Source organism: Bos grunniens, chromosome 5, assembly GCF_055505025.1.
Source record: "Bos grunniens cultivar Pamir isolate PY7600 chromosome 5, Bosgru_T2T1.0, whole genome shotgun sequence".
Classification (NCBI taxonomy): domain Eukaryota; kingdom Metazoa; phylum Chordata; class Mammalia; order Artiodactyla; family Bovidae; genus Bos; species Bos grunniens.
The window spans coordinates 115,746,592-115,762,392 of record NC_141169.1 but is presented as its reverse complement, the minus strand read 5'-3'; the positions used below and the strand labels follow the sequence as shown (position 1 = coordinate 115,762,392).

The 15,801-nt window shown below is 40.0% G+C and overlaps 1 protein-coding gene across 7 annotated transcripts in view; it reads left to right on the top strand.

Annotated features, from left to right (window-relative positions):
• Positions 1-15,801, top strand: part of EFCAB6 (EF-hand calcium binding domain 6) — a 252,808-nt gene that overhangs the window by 78,589 nt on the left and 158,418 nt on the right. For 6 of the 7 annotated variants that reach the window (XR_015164616.1, XM_086403190.1, XM_086403191.1 and 3 more), the window contains 3 exons: positions 717-829; positions 8,085-8,209; positions 15,185-15,333. Coding sequence is in view for 4 of the 7 variants with exons in the window: in XM_086403190.1 (XP_086259316.1) it covers positions 717-829; positions 8,085-8,209; positions 15,185-15,333 (387 nt within the window). In the remaining 3 variants the exon portion in view is untranslated. The remainder of the gene's footprint in view (positions 1-716; positions 830-8,084; positions 8,210-15,184; positions 15,334-15,801) is intronic. The other variant, XM_086403193.1, reaches the window with a different exon arrangement.

Sequence of the window (15,801 nt, the reverse complement as noted above, 5' to 3'; positions counted from 1 at the left end):
AGAGTGTCTCTGTATATTTCAGGAAGAGACATTGCTTAAGTGTTTTAAAAATTTCTCTTTCTATACATGCAAGTCCTAGAAGGCTCCAAGAAAAGCTCCCCCCTCCCACCTTTAACTGCTTTAAAATGATATGCCATCCTGGGCACAGCTTCTCTCTGAAATGATGTACTTGGTCAAGAAGCTGGGCTGTGTTCTGTCCTCCCCCAGCTCTAGATTTGTCTGGTTATAGAAATCGTATGCTGACTCATGGCCCAGATCCATCTCCCACCAATTATTAAAGGAAATGGGGCCTGCTTTTGCTGTCTGAGTGCAGAGGTGCCCCTCACCCACTCCCACCAGAGAGGGGAGAGGACCCTAGGGGTGCAGGCAAGGGCGTTCCTTTCACGAGTCCTAAGACATTCCTGTCCAATCATACCAATACACAGCCCTCTGGAGGCAGAGTGATGAGATTTCCCCCCCGCCAAATATCTGTGTTTTATTTATTTAATTTATTTTTTAATTGAGGCATAGTTGATTATGCTAGTTTCAGGGGTATTTGCATTTCAAAAATCTTACAGTAACATTTCCTAGGGTTTACTTCTATTTTCTAGCTCTAGCTGGAGAAATGCATTAAAATTAATGCTAGCCCCAGTGTAAAGGTACCTCAGTAAAAAACCTGCTTCATTTAGATGCTCTGTATCGTAATTTCTGAATACTAATGAATGCTTCTATTTTAGGTTCGCACAACACTACAATATCGATAAAGACGCTGCAGTGGATTATAACGTTTTCTTGAAGAACCTCGGTTCAAATAATGACTTGAACCTTAAATATAATATGGGAAGTCAAGGTCAGTATCTTTAAAGCACACAGCTAAAGATTTCAATATCCTTTAGCATGGTAGTTCCTCGTCTGTGACTCTGTCCTGAGGAAGTGCTTTAAAATACGGAAAATGCGTTATCCACCAAGACAGTGACGGTATCCTTATTTGTAAGATGACATAAATGTCTGAAAACAGGGAAAGGGTTAAGTGAGTCACAGCTTATTCACGTGATAAACTGTGCAGCCACAAGCAATGATCTCCACAAAGTTAATTATAACTTGGAAAAATGTGTGTGGGATATCAATAAATGATTAGAAAGGAAATCTGAACTATGGATTGTCTTTTAAGTGGTACATCTCTGGGTATTTGATTCTTTTTGCTACCTCTGTATTTTCAAAAATTACTGACAGTGAACATGTAACTGCTCTTCTAATGATGGGACAAATCTTGATACAAAAGGGGAAATAGTTGAGTAGTCGGTGTGGTTATGCCGGACACTTTAAGCCAGGCTCATGTAGGCATACGGCCTTGAGAAGGAAAAGCCTTCCTCGTGCTGGTGGAAATCCCAGCCTTTGGAGCGCAATGCCTGGGTTGCACAGTTCTGCAGAGAGCAGGGGTGCAGCTCCTCCAGGTAGATGTATGGAGCACACAGCGGGAGGTGCTCCCTTCCGGCTGTAGGTTGTTTGAGGCAAGAGTTTTCTTGCCTCAGGGGTTTGCCACCTGGGACCGGCTCATTCAAGATGGGTTGTCACTGTCTGGGATCAACACAAGTGATTGCAGCAAATATGCATGGACTACCTCCTCTGATTCCCTGATCTGCCTGACTGGCAAGCTTAAAAAAAAAACGATAAATTCTCAGATTTCAGCCCAGTTTCACTAACCGAGATAGTGTATAGCAGACCCCAGGACTCTTACTTTTCAAAGCCTTACTAGTTTGGGGAATTACTAGGCCATATGAGCTGCCCAGGACCCTCTCATCCTTTACACTGTGTTAGCTCACCTGCAAGTCACTGGACTAATAGGCCCTTTACTGAGTACAAAGCCAAGTGAAATCGTCTTGACTTTAAGAAGTATGTGTGCGTGTGTGCGTGCAGGTGTGTGTGTGTGTCTGTAGGTATATGAACGTACATATATGTTAATAGGACTAGTCCTGTTAATATTTTAATAAGATGGATAAGATAAAGCATGTCACATAAATTAATCTTAAAAAAAACGTCTTTTTATTGTGCTCTGTGGAGTTACTTCATAAAACTTAACTTTCAATTTTATTTTTCTCAACAGCTTTGTGAGGTGGATATTATTATCCCATATCTTAAGAGGAGAAAACTTGGACTCAAGGGTGTTAAATGAATTTCCCAAAGTGACATAGCTAGTTTGTGGTAGGGTCAAGATTTGAACTGTTAAGCTCCCATTCTTTGCAATGTCTGACTCTTTGTGACCCCATGGACTATACAGTCCATGGATTCTCCAGCCCAGAATCCTGGAGTGGGTAGCCATTCCCTTCTCTAGCGGATCTTCCCAACCCAGGGATAGAACCCAGGTCTCCCGCACTGCAGGCAGATTCTTTACCAGCTGAACCGCCAGGGAAGCCCAAGAATACTGGAGTGGGTAGCCTATCCCTTCTCCAGTGGATCTTCCTGACCCAAGCATCAAACTGGTGTCTCCTGCATTGCAGGCGCATTCTTTACCAGCTAGCTACCAGGGAATCACTCAGTTCCAAAACAAACTATTTAAATGCCTACAAGAGAAAAACGAAGTGTCATGGCGTTCATGGAAGGAAGAAGGATGTCTGATTAAGGGGGCACTTTTGCAGGACTGGGGTTCACAGGATGTGTGTGACGAGCACCAGGGGAGTAAGCACTCTGGGCTCAGGGCCCTGGGGGGTAGCATGTCTGGCAGAAGCCTGGGCTGTGCACACTTAGCTCAGGTGGAATAGGAGGCGGGCTCCAGCCTGATCACAGAGAATGTCCGTCAGCAGCGGGCTCATGTGCCTGACTTGGTGATCACAGTGACCGGCCTCACCTCCAGAGTGTGCGTTCAGTGCCAGCCACCAGGCTGAACACGCTCCTGTACTGGGTCTTTTCCTACTTCCTGCAGCCCTGGGAGGCAGGCACTGAGGTGGATGTCTAACAAGGTGAAATAAACAACCAAACCGTTCCTACCACCCAGGAATAACCACTGTCAGCATTATTCCTGGCATCTGTTCATACCTCAATATGGAAAGGAGAGACAGCTCTCTAATCCTAGTAATATTATACATCTTTGAATAAAGCTTCTGTTCCATTTTTCAGATTCATTTCCATGATAGAAACTATCCTTATGTCGGATGGTTTTGCTCTTCTCTATTGAATACATTCTCTTGAAGTGCTTTATTCTCTTTGTCCTCTTCCTCTGTATACATAAGGATCATCCTAGGTCTTTTAGCTACCTCTGTAATTTGATTTTCACTAAGGACCATGTTGTTTTGTCTCCTTTATTTATTCGATAATGTTGTTTCCTCTGGCCTACCATATTGTTTTCTTCTCTCACTGTTTTACTATCTTGTTATTGAACTCTTGTTTTAATGAATTTGTGTTCTTATTAAAATGTTCTGTAAGTAATTCTGTGCTTGAATTATGTTTTATTCCACGGGAGGATCCTCGATTTTTTGCATTATATTCCTCTCCTTCTTTCTCTATCCACCATCCCCTTCCCCCTTTTTTTTAATTAAAAAAAATTAGTTTATTATATTAAACACATCATTGAGATCTACCCACTTAACAGATTTTTAAGTGTACAATATTGTTAGCTATAGGCACAGTGTTATATGGCAGATCTCCAGAATTTATTAACCTTTACGAACTTTTATGCCCATCGACTAGCACTCCCCATTTTCCCTCACCCCTTTCACCCTGGCAACCACCATTCTGCTCTCTGGTTCTATGAATTGACTATTTTACAGAGCTCACATAATTGGAATCATACAGTTTTTGTTCTTCTGTGATTGGCTAATTCTACTTTACGTAATGTTTTCCAGGTTCATCCATGATGTTGCATGTTGCAGAATTTCCTTCTTTTATAAGGCCAAATAACATTTCACTGTATGTATAAACCACACTTCCTGACCCATTCATCAATCGGTGGCCATTTAGGTGTGTCCACATCTTGACTATTGTGACTAATGCTGCAGTGAACGTGGGAGCTCTTTGAGATCCTGATTTAAATTCTTTGTTGGCTAAACATCTGAAAGTGGGATTACTGGATCATATAGTAGTTCTGCTATTTATTATTATTATAAGCTTTTCCCAATATATTTGGTTTCTTCAACATTTTGTATTGAATTATAGTTGATTTACAGTCTTATTCAATTCATCAGTTTCAGGTGAACAACATAGTGATTCAGCATTTTTATATAGTATATTCTATTTAAAGCTATAAAAGTTTGATGCATTCCCTGTGCTGTACAGTATATACTTAGAGCTTATTTATTTTATACATAGTAATTCCCTACCACTAATTTGCCCCTCCCCTAGTTCTTTTTTTTTTTTTGTAGAGTTTGTGTCAAAAGAAATTTGGATTGGTTAAGCATATTTTTTTCCTTTATATTAATACATCTTCAGCTAATCCCAAATAATATCATACTAATTCACATGAAGGGCTTCCCTGGCGGCTCAGGGGGCAATGCAGGAGACACAGGTTTGATCCTTGGGTTGGGAAGATCCCCTGGAGGAGGAAATGGCAACCCATTCCAGTATTCTTGTCTGAGAGAGCCCATGGACAGAGAAGCCTGGCCGGCTACAGTCCAACGGGCTGCAAAACTTCGGACGTGACTTAGTGGCTAAATAACAGCAAAACACAACTCACGTGAGTTACAGGAACTTTAAGCAGCGTTTTCTGGATTCTTCTCTCCTCTCCTTTGTTATATCGCTGTCATATCATACTTTGCATACACCATGACCACAGGCAAGCTGTGCAGCTAGCCCAAAAAGGAAAAAAAGGCAAAACCAAAGACTCCCCGAAACGCAGGGTACAGTCCTCAGCTTCTGTTATTCTGCTGAGATTTCCTGTCTGTTCATTCATTAGGAGTATATTGTCCTTCATATTCTCACACACTGTTACTTTAACATTTTTAAATACTTTAAATTTTTTAACTGCTAATTTCAACATCTAGGTCATTTCGCGATTTGGTCTTTACTGATTTCCTTTTTAAAAAACGTGGATCATAGTGTCCTATGGTTTTTTGTTTGTTTTTGGTCTATGTCTAGTGATTTGGGAAATTATCCTAGATACAGTAAATTTTGCCTTATAGAGACTGAATTCTCTAATGTTCCTCTGAAGAACTTAAGTTTTTGTTTTGGTAGCCAGTGTACCTTAGTAGGAGACTAAACTCTGTCTTCCCCAAGCGGGTTAACATGTGAAATCTTTGTTCTGCTGTTTCGGGCTTCGCTGGGTGTCTTGTTTTCTGCTTTGCACATCTGTAGTTTGTGGTGTTAGCTGGAGATTTTGGCAGGTTTTATTCATAGGCTTTGGAGATTCTCCTCTATCCCTTTTTCCTTTATGTTTGTGCTTTCCCTTTTTACTTTCCAGTCGCAGTGATAGTCCTGAATTCTCTTTTTTTGATTCCTAAAACCAGAAAGATCCTAGATTTATATCCAAACTCTAGCCACTTAGCATAATGTTCCAGCCAAGGCCTGCCCTCAGGCAAAAGGCCAAGGAAACAAGAAACTCAATGAGTTATTTTCCCATTTCTCCAAGTGTTGACTCCAGTTTATGTCATTTGCTTTGCAATGCCTTCAGAGAGTTTTTTGTATATATTTCTGCCAAAGTTTGTCGTTGTTGTCTGCTGGGAGGGTTGCTTCATTATGAGCCAGTCCACCATGACCAGACACAAAACTTTCTGTCTGCCATATTAAGTTTCTTCTTGCTTCAGTTTTTCATAGTGTAAATTTTGGGGGGAAAAATTGGAAGGGGGCAGTATAAATGCATAGTGAAAAATTTATGTGAAATTTATAGTTTATATTTTATACAAACTGTATAAAAGTTATATTTATAGTTATAAAACTATTTTAAATTTATTTATTTGCTTTGCTGGTTTTTACCCTTTTTCCTTTTGCTTATTTTATTAAGTTTTGTAAGAAAGGCGTCTCTAGTTCATACATTTACAGTGACCCACTTCTGTACATAGAACAATATTTACTTTCTACTAATTTTTCATATTTCTGGACTTGCTGCTTTTGTTCTTAATAAGCCATTGTCATCTTGCTTATTAAAAACGCCATCCATTTGAGCACACAAGGAAAGGACACTGGGGTAGGACTTCCTTTTTCCTGCACCTACGACATACAGAGCTGCCCACTTAAGTTGTTTTGCGTTTCCTCTCCATTCCATTTCAAATCAACCAGAATCCTTCACAGGAAATTTTGGGAAAATCAGGAGGGGGCAGGAATTATCAAGCTGCAGAGATGCGGGAAAGCTGGTCTGACTGCGATGAGAGAGGAGCCAGTGAACATGGCACAGCTGAATTTGTCAGCCCCCTTTTGTATCTAGAGCTGCTCTGCCCACTTCCCGAATACTGTCCTGCGTGTAGAAAAGTCACCCACAATGCGTTGCTGCAAATGGATGAACTTCTCGCTGTGTGAGCCCCCGTTAGAGTAGCAGCAGCCCCCCATTGGAAAGCAGGGGGAGACCCACCTCCCCAAGTGAGACCGGCCTGGCTGCCCACCCCTCAGTGAGTGAGGCCCTCGCAGCTTCCGTGTTCCGAGAGCCCGCGTTTCAAGCACTCGGCGTACTGGAACCACAGCACTCCAGGCTGCGTTCTAAAGGACTGGCTTTGTATTTTATCGTGTAGCCACAGGGATCCACTAGAGACTTCCTTTTTTCCTTTTACTTTTCTTCTCTTTTTTCCGTTTCTTTCTTCCTTGTGTGTGTGTGAGGTAGAAAATGGAATTCCAGATGACTAGCAGTTTGTTAACTGCAGCTGAGTAGTTATAAGTGTGCTTAATTTGAGTGGAGCTTATTTGCAGACATTTTAGGAAATAAATCTGGGAAACCATTTGTGATTCTCTGCAGTCGACTTTGAGAAAGAAAACGGCTATATCTTAGATTTATTTTATTCTCTTTTATTATAAAAGTAATACATACTTGTCGCAAAAAGGCCAGAAAGCCCCAAAACACAAACTCTCACTTCCCTATAATCCTGCCGCTGTGTTTTCTTGGTGTATTATCCTCCCAGGTCTTATTTCTGATGCATAGATGGATGGATGGATGACAGGAAAATACACAAAATAAGTGTTAAAGTGAAAATTAAATTATGATAAATTGTCTTTTCTTGCAGTCATGAAACAGTTTCAAGGAAGATTTTTTGCATTCATGGTTTAGACAGGCCCTTTGTTTTTAATGTCTGTGAGCCATAATTTATAGAACCAGTCTTCCACGAGTGGGTATATAAGTTGGTGCATTCTCCCCCGCTTATAGACAGTACAGAATGTGTCCTTGCACACATGCCTCTGTCCCGTTTTTCCTCTAGTATAAGGTTCTAGAAGGGAATTTGAGAACATTCAAGTACCAGGTTTTCTACATACAAGCCGAAACTGATTTCTTTCACAGTCATTTGCCTTAATCCCTGCCTATTTGACAAGTAGGAAAAAATTAACTGGTGTTAATTAGACCTTTTAAATTACGAGTGAGTCTGAGCAGTTTTTCATACCTTGCTTGGCTTTTTAAAAACTCCTTTTTTAAAATTTCAATTACCTGTTTAAACCTTAGTCTGTTGTGTGATTGGGGATTTATATTTATCTTACTGATTCATGAGAGCTACTCATATATTGTGGAAATTAAGTTGTGTTCCTCACGTATATTAACAATAGCTTTTCCCAGTCATTTTTCTTTCATTGTCACCTATGTGTTTTTTAACCAAATCAAAATAAAATATTTATGTTGCCAGGACTCTCCGTTATTTACCTGATTTCTGGCTCTGATGCATGCTCTGGAAAGGACTTCTCACACAGTGATTATGTATTACATGACATTCTTCTTAATTTTCTTCTACTACTTTTATGGTTTTATTAGTCTACTTAGTGTGCATTTGCTCTGTCTAGATTTACCCTAGATAAGATAGCAAGTAGATTGATTTTATTTTTTTCTAAAATGTCTAAGAATTCTAATAGCACTCATTATAAAAGTTTATGTTTTGGTTCATTTGAGTCTTAACCTTTAACATGCAGGTGGTGATGAAAAGGAAGTACTTAATACTTGAATGTATGTTTGACAGTCTTCATAAACTGAAGTTCTTTTGTTTTAATAGAGGTCCTGTGGGAGAATCAACGAGTCAAAAGTTTCAAAAGAGAGGAACCCCCCAGTTCCGCTGTATCTGACAATATCTGGAAAAACTACTCCTTGGATGAAATTGAGACGGCCTTTTGCCTAGAGGTAAGATTTTTTCCCAGTGCCAGGGTTATCTAAACTGTGAACCGAGAAAGTGAACAGCTCTAGAAAACCACCAGCCTAGACAGTGTCTCTAAACTGTGTTTGTAACCTGCCTCCATCTCCCAGAACACTGAGACCTCTGCCAACAAAAATGCATGGATAATAATGACCTCGATGAGAGATTGATTCTCAGGTACCGCCTTGGTGCCACTCACGCTCTAAGTCTAACAAGAAATATTTAGACCTATATACAGACATGATACAACTTTGCTGAGTAAAAATAAAGGAGAGCCTGACTAGATGAAGAGGTCTTTTCTAGTTCTTGGACTGGAAGATTTAGTATTAACACATGGTCTCCCTACATCTGGGTGTGTATATTTATATATGTACACACATTTACATATATATTTTTTGTTGTTCTGAAAAGTTACAATAGAGGGCTTATGCTGTCACATATATAACATTTTATAAAGGTATAATAAGACAATATGGCAGTGGTACAGCAGTGAACATTCAAATTGAATTAAAACAGTAGTTGGTTAATGGACTGATCTTGATATACGAATTTAGCATACGATGTGCGGCATTCCAGTAGAGTGTGATGGGGACAGGGAAGAGAATATTCAGTAATTATTATTTAGATAATTCCCTAGACAGCCATCTGGGCAAAAAAGCTTGGAACCTTCCACTCTCCACACCAACATAAATTCTATATGCACCAACTATTTAAGTTTAAAAGTAAAAAATATGAGTGAAAATTTTTAATCTTAAAATTTAGACTTTTAAGCATGAAATAAAGCCCCAAAATCATTAAAGACAAAGACTGATAAATTTGTCTTAAAATGAAAAAGCATTGGTACAGCACACGCTCTCATAAACAAATGATAAACTTGGCAAAGCATGTGCCACATAAGTGACAGATAAATAGTAACTGTTCCTAACATATGTAGAGCTTTTTGTAAATTATTAATTTAAAATTTTCAGCAGAAAATTGTCAATGAGAAAAAATTAACAAAAGCCGTATAGATTAAGGGCATTGGAGGAAAGGGCACATGAATATCCCATTGGTAGATTAGTAAAAACTTGTTTTCCTTGGTTGTCGTTAATGAATTTATTGTTTTCATGAAAACACGGCCATTCCGAAACACATGACCGTTACGAAAAGATGTAAGCAATTCTGAAAAGTATAAAGAAGAAAGTAATAAATTAAATCCACCACCCAGAAATAATCGAAGGCAACATTTGGTGAACATAATTCTAGGCCTGTCTTTATATATTAATAGAAGGATGGCTGCATCAGTGGGTGGGTGGGTGGATACACAGAGAGAAATAATTTTATAAGAAGAGAATCATGCTCCTCTTTACAAATAAGGCATATTTAATTTAAATTTCTTTGAGTTTACCAGAAGTGAAAAAAAATCATCACCGTCAACCTCATAATTAACCCTTTTATGGGGCTGCCTTTTCATACCACTCATAGGGTTTTTGGAGAAGGCAATGGCAACCCACTCCAGTACTCTTGCCTGGAAAATTCCATGGACGGAGGAGCCTGGTAGGCTGCAGTCCATGGGGTTGCGAAGAGTCGGAAACAACTGAGTGACTTCCCTTTCACTTTTCCTTTCATGCATTGGAGAAAGAAATGGCAACCCACTCCAGTGTTCTAGCTTGGAGAATCCCAGGGACGGGGGAGCCTGGTGGGCTGCTGTCTGTGGGGTTGCACGGAGTTGGACACGACTGAAGCGATTTAGCAGCAGCAGCAGCATGGGGTTTTGCCATTCCCTCCTCTAGTGAACCATGTTTTGTCAAAACTCTCCTCTGTGACCCGTTCATCTTGGGTGGTCCTCTATGGCATGGCTCATAGCTTCATTGAGTTATGTAAGCCCCTTCGTCACAACAAGGCTGTGATACCACTCTAATGGGAGAAAGTGAAGAGGAACTAAAAAGCCTCTTGATGAGGGTGAAAGAGGAGAGTGAAAAAGCTGGATTAAAACTCAGCATTCAAAATACTAAGATCATAGCATCTGGTCCATCACTTCATGGCAAGAAGAAGGGGAAGAAATGGAAACAGTGACAGATTTTCTTTTTGGAGGCTCCAAATCACTGCGGACAGTGACTGCAGCCATGGAATTAAAAGATGCTTGCTCCTTGAAAGGAAAGCTATGACAAAGCTAGACAGCATTTTAAAAAGTGGAGACATCACCTTGCCAACATAAGGTCCATCTAGTCAAAGCTGTGATCTTTCCATTAGTCATGTACGGATGTGAGAGTTGGACCATAAAGAAGGCTGAGCTCTGAAGAATTGATGCTTTTGAATTGTGATGCTTGAGAAGACTCTTCGGAGTCCCCTGGACAGCAAGGAGATCAAATCAGTTGATTTCTAAAGGAAATCAACCCTGACTGTTCATCGGAAGGGCTGATGTTGAAGCTGAAGCTCAATAGTTTGGCTGTCTAATGAGAAGAGCTGACTCTTTGGAAAAGATCCTGATGCTGGGACAGCTTGAAGGCAGGAGGAGAAGGAGGTGACCGAGGATGAGATGGTTGGGTAGCATCACTGACTTAATGGACATGAGTTTGAGCAAACTCTGGGAGATAGTGATGGACAGGGAAATCTGGCACGCTGCGGTCCATGGGGTTACAAAGAGTCAGACACGACTGAGCGACTGAACAGCAACCACAAAAAATGGGGCCGCCTCTGTGCCGGGCAGTGTTATAAGCGTCCCTCGGGTTTTCAGGCCTCATGGCAACTCTAGAAGCTAGGTAGCATTATCATCCCAGTTTCAAGCTGAGGAGACCGAAGCTTGAGGAGGTTTAACAACCTGCCCAGGTTGCTGTGCCAGAGACTGTCCGGCCCGCTCTGTACCCCGGGTCCTCTTCATGACGCAGTCCTCAAGTGAAGCCAAAGATATTCTGGACTTTAGATATTTCTTTACCACAAGAAATATTCAGTCCCAAGAGGGACTTTGAGACAAGAAAAAAGATTAAGAAAGCCTTGAAGAGTTGGAGAAATGACGGTGCTTTGAAGGATGTCTCAATTACAGACAGTGAGGGCTGGCTCTGCTGTGAAATTCCTCAAGACTGGCACTTGCTGTGTTTCTTCCACCCTCCCTCCCATCTCACAATTTTTTGCTGTTTGTATTTTGTTCTCAGTGTTTATGATATTTACATTCTGTCCTATTACCATAATTCCCCCAGTTGTTTTACCCTCATTTTATATTTACATGAATTCAGTACGTATCGCTCCACTCCAGTGCTCCCCTTGCTCATCCCTTTCAGAGGACTTTATTTTGATATATTCTTGGGTTGGCTGGATTTCATTGTCAAGTAATTCCCTCAAGAAAGGCTCATGGGTGCTTTATTCCCTTTTTTTTTTTTTACTAGAACAACAACTTGGCTGGATATAATCCTTCCACCATTCTTTCTTTTACTCAAAATGTTGCTTTTCTACAATGTCTTCTGGCACTGGGTGTTCTTGAGAAGAACCCTGAGGTCAACGGATTTTTTTTTTCCCTTCTTATAATTTTTTTTCTCTACCATGATGCCCAAAGTATTTTTTCTTGATCCATGAAATGAAAAAGCAAAACTGAGCTGTCTTGGCATGGAGCATTTTGTCCGTTTCCTGGAACACAGTATATTCTTTTGATGAATGAAGATTCAGTTCCTCATTCCAGGGAAAGTTTCCCTGTGTCATGTCACGAATACCTCCTCCCTCCATCCCTCCTACCCCCTCCTGTCTTCCTTGCATATTTCTTTCTTTCCTTCAGTGGTCTCCCCACTTATCCTTACACTGGGCCATCTTTGTCTATCCTTGATGATAACTATCCTCTCTTAGTATGCCATCATCTTTATTTTTCCTCTGCTTTCACTGAGATTCTGTCAAGCCATTCCTACTTTATTTGGCTTGCAAGATCTTAGTTCCCCAACCAGAGGCTGAACTCAGGGCGCTGGCAGTGAAAGTGCTCAGCCCTAACCACTGGACCGTCAGGGAATTCCCAAGCCATTCCTTTACCGATAATTTTAATTTCAGCCTTGTCTTTTATTCTTGCTGTTCCTAATTTGTTATTAGTTCCTTAGTAACGCTTTTGTTTTCTATTTTTTTTCATTGTTTTAGCATCTTCAAGCTTTTGTTGTAATGAATTTGTATTCTTACTTAGCTCCTTTCTATCATATGAAAGCTTTGCTGGTGATATATGTATATATTTTGCTGATGTGTTTTCCTACAGATTGGGTTGTCTTCTGCTTGATGTTTGTTTGTTTCTTTTCTATAGAGTGTTTGCACAGTTGCAAAACCATCTATTTTCATCCCATTTGTGCTTAGCTTGAGATCCACTCGTATCATGGATGTAGTCATATTTTCGTTGCTGTACGGTTTTCCATTAGCTATATATACACAAATTATAGACTGTCCTATGCTTGGACATTTGGGTTGCTTCTGGCTCTGTGCTGATCCAAAGATGCCCCTGTAAGTGGTTGCCTACATATCTTGTGGTGTGTATATGCAAAAGTTTCTGGTGTGTATGTGCAGAGGGAATTATACCCAGGCATTCCTTGCTGGGTTGTAGGGAACACATTCTCATCCTTTTTTGGCAGTATCCAATTCAGAATACCAATTTACACTCACATTGGGAGCATGTGAGAATTCCTGTTGTCCCATGTACTCACCAACACTTGAAGTCCTTCGTTTTTTACCTTTTTGTAAGTCTGATGATATTTAAATGGCATTTCAGCTATAATTTAATTTTATTTCTCTTTTTACTGATGTGTCAAATAGCTTTTTACACTTAAAAACCTTTCTTCAGAACATTTTTGGTAAAACTATATCCATTTTTAACAAATATTTATTGAGTGCCTGTGTGCATGTGTGCCTGCTAAGTCGCTTTAGTCGTGTCTGACTCTTTGCAACCCATTGGACTGCAGCCCCCCAGGCTCCTCTGTCCATGGGATTCTCCAGGTAAGAATGCTGGAGTGGGTTGCCATGCCTTCCTCCAGGGGATCTTCCCAACCCAGGGGCCAAACCGGCATCTCTTACATCTCCTGCATTGAGAGGCGGGTTCTTTACCACCAGCACCACCCGGGAACCTCGAGTGCCTACCATTTGCCAAATTGTGATTCATTTTAGACCATTATTAGTGAACAAAACAGACACAACCGTGGCTTTCATGGAGATTGCGTGACCATATATCAGGGAGAGAGCTGTTAAGCAAATACACATTTACAAATACCATTTTCCTAGGGTGGAGTGACTAAAAAGGACGGGGTGTCATGAGAGAGAGTAATGAGGCATCTCATTGCAGTTGGGGATCAGGGAAACACTTACAAAAAACACTTGTACAAAATCGAAAAAGTGTACCTTTTGTTTGTCAATACTGTGGTGGTTGCCTTGTGTTGCTTCAAAATATAGTGCAGATACACACTAGTTCTTGTGGGAGAAGTTTCATGACATGTTGTTAAATGAAAAAAAAAATTGTTAAAACTGAAAGTGTGGTATGGTCCCATTGTTGCAAAGCTGTAATATACTCTTACGTGATCATGTTGGAGTTTTTGGAATACCATATGAAAACCTGTGGGTTGTGAGACTTCCGGTATCTTTATGGCCTTGTTTATACTTTGCTGAATTGCTTGCATTTTTTTCTTTTGTTTCATTATGAACAGTAACGATGAAAATTCCAAAAAAAGTTCGACGTGTTGCAAAGACATGATTTCTGTTTCACTCCTAGGCTTTTTCCCCTAAGTTCTTGATTTTGTCAAAACACTTTCCTAGGAAAAAACCATATTGGAAACTGAATGTCATTAAGATAACAAAATCGGATTTCATTAATCCAACAAATATACCAAGACCAGACTCTACGTCTGGCTTTGGCTTCTCTCCACAAGTCTTCTCCCAGGCAGCCCCCTCTCCCTGAGAGAGAGATGGGTACATTTAGCCGCCTTTTGGGTTAATTTTATGCAACTTTCCAAGGAGCTTAGGCGCTGGGAGTCTCTAGATTCTTTTAAAGATTTCCCCCTTAGATTTCTGATATTCCTGTGCACCCTGAGGAAGTCGTAATGAGTGTGCTTCTCCTTCGTTTAGTGGATAGAGACCCTTGTATGTGTGTTTCCCTGTTCCAGCAGCTTTAAAAAAATAAAAAAAATTTTTTTGGCCATGCCACATGGCATGTGGGGATCTTAATTCCCAGACCAGGAATCGAGAAATACAGCTTTTAAAAACATCACCTTCTACACCAAGTTGATGGTTCTTTTGTTTATCTTCTTATCACAGTTAGCAGGAAAAAGTGAATTCATACAAAGTGGAGAGGGTTGGAAATATTGAAGAATATTGTTATTACTCAATAATAAACAGCAGGAAAACCTTTGGAAATAAAACCAATCTTCACAGCATTTTTATGAGTCATATAAAAATCAGTGGTTAACCTACTTTACTGCATTGTAGAAGTCCCATAAGCAAAGCTCATTCACCCTGATTCTTTGTAATTCCCCATGAAAAAAAAAAAGATAATTAAAGAAATGTCCAATGTGTACAAGGTTTATGAAATTCTTATATTAACGATTTCCCTTACAGTAAAAGCAACTTCTATTTTTAATAAGATGCTACCAGCTTTTTGTTTGATTGACCTGACTTAATCAGGAGCAGCCTAGCATGGGCTCACAGTAAGGATGGCTTGCAAGTATATTAAGAAAGATGTATCAAACTGGCAGATCCACCAAGTATTTTTAGCTCTGAAATTTGAGTTAGAGCTATTATATGTGCTGTTTTTCCCCAAGAAACTTGTCTGCCTTGTCAGTTGAGTAGCTGTGGCTGGGGATACTGTTTTGTAGTAAGCTCATCAATTAAACATTTGAAGTTCAGTACATGCCATAGTAACCTTTTTGATCAGTTTTGGGAAGGAAAATGTGAAGAGGTTTTGGTGAAAATAAAGTGGTTAGATGGCTCTGCACCACTGATTTCTGTGAATGCCGCACTCTAATTTTAATTCATCGCAGCTTTCCAAGTGCTATGAAAAGGTTGAAAAGGCGCTGAGTGCAGGGGACCCCTGCACAAGTGGATATGTGTCTTTGAATTACCTAAAGATTGTCCTCGACACCTTTGTATACCGATTACCAAGAAGAATTTTCATCCAGTTAATGAAAAGGTAAGAGTCCCATTGTTTCCTTGACGTTTTCCCCCCCAGACGTCAATCGTGAGAATAAGGAACAGCTTCATTTATATTTTATTAATGTTTTAGACTTTTTTTGCCACTGAAAATTTCAAACACATGCAAAAGTAAAGAGAATAATGCACTGAACCCACAAATGCGCCCACCACCCGTCTCAAACATTCCCCTCCTGGCCAATCATTTCATCCCTACCCTGGCCCACCTCTCCTCTACCGCAAATATTTTTGAAGCAACTACCAGACATCATATTTCATTGAAAAGATCTCACTGTGTCTCTTGAAAAGAACTCTTGCAAGAAACATGGTGCAAATACTGTTTCACACTTAATAGAATTATCAATAGTATTAATAAACATCCAGTTGGGATTCAGATGTAACTGATTGTCTCCCATTTTCTTTTATAACTAATTTAATCTGTACATTGCAATCTGCCATAATTCGTTTT